We start from the raw sequence: 5640 nt of genomic DNA, 5'->3' as shown, positions 1-5640 counted from the left end.
AGGTGCCACACCCCATAAGCAAAAACCCCAAAAAAAAAAAAAAAAAAAAAAGAAAAAGAAAGAAATAACTCCAGGGCCAGCAGGTAGTGTGGTGATTACAGCAGCTGGCTCTCATATGGCTGACTGTATGGTTCAAGTCCCAGACCCTGCAGCTTGAAAAACCACAGTGGGCACATGTGTGTGTCCGGAATCCTTAGAGGAGAGTAGAAGAGACAGGAAGTGTGGTGTAGCCACCCCCTTGGGAGGTTCTTTCTCACTTTCTCTCTCTCCTTCTCTCTCACTTTTTCTGGCCAATGCATATGCCTTACAGCAAGTACCTCTTTGACAGGAGGTAATCAAAGACAGCCTCTCTAATAAGGGACCCTTGAGCACGAATTTTGAGAGAGGAGACTTTTTTCCCACTGTTCATCTTGATAGGGACTTTCATCTTTGTTTTTCTCATTCTTTTCCTTATTCATTGGGTTTATTCTCACCTCTGCTTTTCTTTACATGGAAAGGCGTAATTGAGAAATGACCCTGGAAGGTTTATGACACACGGTATTTCCCCGGGAGCATACCCGGGAGCCTCGTCGTAATGACCCCCCCTTGGCGTCTGTCTAGCAGCTCATAGCACCATCTAGGCCTAGGGCCAGGCTGGCTGGCTTTGCTCTGCCTCTCCAGTTCTCACTCCTGAGTGTGTCCTGGTGTGAAGACGTGCACAATAGGCCTGAGTAAGCCACCCACAAACATTTCAGCCTGTTTCCGTTTCTAGTCTGGAAAGGCAGTGATAGAAATGGACTGAAATAGAGGAGCTTTACATCTTCCTGGGTTTCCACTTTCAAACCTGAATAATTATGTGCTATGAGACAGTTAGTGTATTGTGGAAGAGAAACGTGAACATAACAGCTGGGGTGTGTGGATTTTTCACTTTCAGAATCCAGGGAGTCTAATGAATGTACAGGGGAGTCGTTTTAAAATAGACAGGATTAAAATGATGTGTGGAATGAAGTAAAGTTTTAAGTAGCTAAAAATATGTCTGCTTCCATCCATTTAAAAATTATGACGTGAGGTGTTAAAGTCAAAATAAAATTCTTAAATACCTCCAGACACAGATGGCACGGTAGAGCATCCACAATAGAAGTATTTTCTTCCCAGCTCCCCCCCCACCTCCCCAGACAGGTTTCTAGTTCCCATTCTTGCCAGAAATATTCAGCTATAACATTGGGACCATTTCGTGATTCCCAGAGCATGGAGATGGAAGAAGGTTTGGTCTGGCTAGGTTATAGTGTTTTTTGGTCAGTTTCCAATCAGGCTGGCATTCCACACATCACTATTTAGATCTGACCCTGCAAGAAAACACCTAATTAATCGTCTGAAATACAGGAGACTTACAGCATCGTGAACAAAGAATAAATATTTTTAGTCGCACTTACTTGGTCATAGTGGCAGCCTCCTCAGAGCACGCAAGAACTACGTCCAAGTATTTCTGTAATTCACATCCCCTTTGTATTTTAGCCATGTTGCTTTAGAATTCTAATGAGGAAGCAGTTGGGTTAGGAAATCAACCTTGGGTATTCAGTTGTTGTTATCTGCTGTTGGTTATATGGGCTAAAGATTAAAGCAGCTTGATATAGTAAGGCAGAGATTGTCAACTGTAGCAAGCCGTGAGGCGTGAAGGGGTGTCACAACACATAGGGATTGCTGTGCACATCTGACTGTGTGGAGTGTTGCTCACACAGAGTCTAGGATGCAATTTCTGTGCTGAAAGATACAGTGAAGTAAAAAGTATTCACACTTTCATCCTTGGAATCTGGTTTGACTTCTACCAAAAAGGCATATAAATAGTCATTAATTGAACCCAATACTTTAAAGAAGTTGTTCATTGGAGCTCTGAAGCCAATCTGGATTACGATTCTTTTTCTGCCTTTGGAATGAGTTGTCTTTGCTCTAGACGGGGTAGTGGTGAAAGTTCGGTGAGTCAGTAGGAGTAAAGCACTGGGGAGTGTACAACACAGAGTGTAAGTGTTCATGAAAAACTGGCTGTTGTAGCCAGCAGGTGACATAATGGTTAAAGCACTGGACTCTCACACGGCTGACCATGGTTCAAGTCCCTGACTGGCGGCTTGAAAATCACACTAGATGCCAGAAGAGCTGCATTCTGGTGCTGGCTCCACAGATGACTTGCACTGTCATTTTAGAGAGGGAGAGCAACAGGCAGAAGAATCTGGGCTTCCTTGGTCTCCTGCGTCAAATCATGGGATTGGATTAGATTTTTCTCCTGGAGTCCTTTCCGGCAAGATTGTTCTATGAGAGTAGCTCTTCCCCTAGGCTACCTGCCAGTTCAGCTGAGAACTTGATTCCCAAAATTCAGGCATTTGCTGCTACCACCACCATCACCACTGCCACCAACTGTTGGTTGCTCCCAAGTCCTATTTCAGGGAAATGTTCGAATGCTCAGCCTTAGACCAGAACTTCTCTATCTTGGGCCCATGGCTTCAGGAATAGATTTGAGTTTGGGCTTTTTGTGAAGGAAGTGCGTGATTTTCATTCGATTCTCAGAAAAGAATAGCCAATTCTCAGGAAAATTGAAATTGCAGACCTAGGCCATCCGTTACAGACCCCGGGTAAGGTACTTCAGCTCTGAGAAAAGTATATTTCTAAATGTTTAAAATCTGTTGGCCTTTGCAAGTCATCTGAAAATCTTGCTCTTTAAAACTGATCCTTGGGGGGACCAGCACTTAGCATAATGGCTATGTCGCTGGACTCCCATGTAGTCGACCGCAGTTCGAGTCCTGAGTGGCTTAAACTCATGCCGGGTGCATGTGCGTGCATGCCCAAGATCCCTAGAGGAGAATGGAGGAGAAGGGATTGTGGCATGGCCATCCCCCCCCGGGGGGGGTGATTTCTCACTGTCTGTCTCTCTGTCTCTTTCTGGCAAGCACATGCGCCCTATAGCAAAAACCTCTCCAAAAATAAATAAATAAAATAAAATAAAACTGATCCTTGGGACCAGCAGTTGGCGTAATGGCTATGTCGCTAGACTCCCATTAGTCGACTACAGTTCAAGTCCCGGACCTGGTGGCTTAAACTCACTCCTGGCATGTGTGCATGTGTGCCCGCAAAATACCGTACTCCCACAGAGAGACGTCAACTGGTCCAAACCTTGGAGACTGCATGGGTGTATGCCCGTCTCACTGGGACTCCAACACACCCGGGCAGAAACGTGAATGATAACCTACAGCAGTGTGCGTTAGGCACATTGGAAGCGCTCCAAGTTTGGTTGCGGTCAGCTCTCTGAAGACCCAGGAGAGGAAGACCTTAGCTCTACCAGAAAAGACAGAGCAATCTTAACCCAGCCGATGGGCTAGTCAATGTGACCTGTCAGCTTATGTTTTCTGGGTCAAATCTTAGGGTGGTATGTAATTAATCGTGGGTGGAGTTGTGCTAAGGAGGAATCTGATTCTTAATCCATGCTAGCATTTTAATTTCTACGTGAGAACCTGCTTTTAGACACAGTCACGACAGCTACCCTGTCGTTTCCCAGGAAAATAGCAAAATGACCCTAGAAATGGTGAAACGGCAGCTCTGACCTTTTAAGTTTTCTACCTCCAGTTTCAGGTGACCACGTGTGTCGGCATTTTGGCACTCTGAGAGGACAGCCGAGGGACAACAGTGATTGCATTTCCTTGTCCTGCATGCCTAGTCCTCTCCCCTCAGCGTAGTAGGTACCCAAAAAGAAGGTGATCCTTCATGAAGAATCTATTTCCTGTTCCCCAACCCTGCTTAGAGGGTGAATTCATGCTCAAGCCCTTTTTCTTTCTCCTTTTTTTCTTTCTTTTCTTTTCTTTTTAAGGTTTTTGCCATAGGGCTCATGTGCTTGCTAGAGAGAGGGAAAGTAAGAAACTCCTTCCCACCCCCCCAAGAGGGGTTGTCTGTGCCACAATCCCTTTTACTCCATTCTCCTCCTGGGATTTTGAGCGTGTGCGTGCATGCGTCCAGCCTTGTTTTCTTTTTCTTCTTTTTGTTGAGAGGTTTCTGATATAGGGCATGTATTCTTGCAGGAGCCATGGCAGATCCAGATGTGGTAGTAAGAGGAAAGATTACAAGTCAAAAAAAGTGGCCAGGCAGCGGCACAGCAGTGAAATATGACATACTGCAAGGCAGTGCCACACAGGAAGGTTCTGATTGAAGTCCAGAGGCCTCCCTGAGTACGCTGCGTAACGCTTGCCTATGAGCTGCGGTTGGCCGAAGGCCCGGGACAATCGTGATCTTGCTACCCTGTTGGTGGATTCTCTCAATCTTTCACTCTTTCTGTTTCTCTCTGTTGCACGTGGAAGAAAAAAATATTTTTTTTTTTCCAAAAAGAGTCAAAGGAGGACTTAGGAGTTCAAGTTGAAGTGGCTGAGATAGCAGTCCCATTTTTGCAAAGAGGCAATGGACACGATGGAGAAAAGGACAAGTTGAAAGAACCTTTTTTAAACACTTTTTTTGTCCACAGAGCACATTTTGTTCAGTTCTTTCATCCCATGCTCTGTATCTTTCTCCTCTCTAACAGGAAATGGTTTGGTGTGTACCTGTAAGTGTGGAGGCCTGACGTCAGGAGGGCCATTAAGCAGCCAGACCTCTCAGCCTGAGCACGAGGCGGGGACCACAGAAGGGAAGCCCAGGAGCCGCCAGGATGCCGTGGCCTCTCAGGAAAGCGCGCTGTCTCCAGTGAACCTGACAGATGATCAGATAGCTGCTGGCCTCTATGGTAACTTCTCTCACAGTCCTTGGCGCAGGAGTCCAGGACCAACATTGCCAGCATTCCAATTTAATGTCAGAGTGCCTTACAAAATGACCTAGAAGAATCATTAGATAGTTGTTTTAAAGGTAGGCCTAGAATATCTTTAAGATTATTACCAAAGAAAGATGCTGAATCCCCTTCCAAAAATTTTATCCATGGAGGGCCAGCAGATGGCATGATGACTAAGGTTCTAGATTTCCATATAGCTGACCGTGGTTTGAGTCTCAGACCCGGCAGCTTGAAAATCACACTGGGCATCTGTGCATACATACCCAAAATCCTAAGAGAAGACTGGAGGAGAAGGGATTATGGTGTGGCCATCCCCCAGGGAGTGATTTCTCACTCTCCCTCTCTTTGTCTCTCTCTGGTGAGTGCATGGACCTATAGGAAAATGACCCCCACACACGAAAAAAATGTGTCTGCTGTTATGAAATATTTTAAACAGCATTTCACTCTTTCACATCCTGACAGACAAATTTTTTCCAAGTTATCTCTGTTGAAAAAAAAATTCCCATTTTAGTGCCTAAATGGTTTTTGAAGACCAAATGAGACACGACATCACTTTATAAACAGTAAAGCTTGATATAAATGCCAGTTGTCACTGGTTTTGTTATGTCTGGAAGTACTAATAGATTTTTTTTTCCATTTAAAGAGCACTATTAATAGAACTTTGAATTTTCTTTGCATGCACATGTTTTCCAATGGATTTTATGCAAGTTTCTCATATATACATGCCAAGCTCTACATTTGCATGCAGGAGAGAAAAGAAAGATTGGGGGACCAGCAGATGGCATGATGGTTAAGGCTCTGGACACTCCCACATGGCTGACCACAGTTCGAGTCCCGGACTTGGTGGCTTGTTTTCTCTCTTTCCC

At 44.9% G+C, this 5640-nt stretch overlaps 1 protein-coding gene across 8 annotated transcripts in view; it reads left to right on the top strand.

Moving 5' to 3' along the window:
- Nucleotides 1-5640, top strand: part of KANK1 (KN motif and ankyrin repeat domains 1) — a 145808-nt gene that overhangs the window by 124774 nt on the left and 15394 nt on the right. For all 8 annotated transcript variants that reach the window (XM_006152447.1, XM_006152448.1, XM_006152444.1 and 5 more), the window contains one exon: nucleotides 4535-4732. In XM_006152447.1, the coding sequence (XP_006152509.1) occupies nucleotides 4535-4732 (198 nt within the window). The remainder of the gene's footprint in view (nucleotides 1-4534; nucleotides 4733-5640) is intronic.

The sequence above is a fragment of the Tupaia chinensis genome, unplaced genomic scaffold (assembly GCF_000334495.1).
Source record: "Tupaia chinensis unplaced genomic scaffold, TupChi_1.0 Scaffold000354_1, whole genome shotgun sequence".
NCBI classification, from domain to species: domain Eukaryota; kingdom Metazoa; phylum Chordata; class Mammalia; order Scandentia; family Tupaiidae; genus Tupaia; species Tupaia belangeri.
Note: the sequence above shows the minus strand (reverse complement) of the source record. Positions and strands in the feature narration are given on the sequence as shown.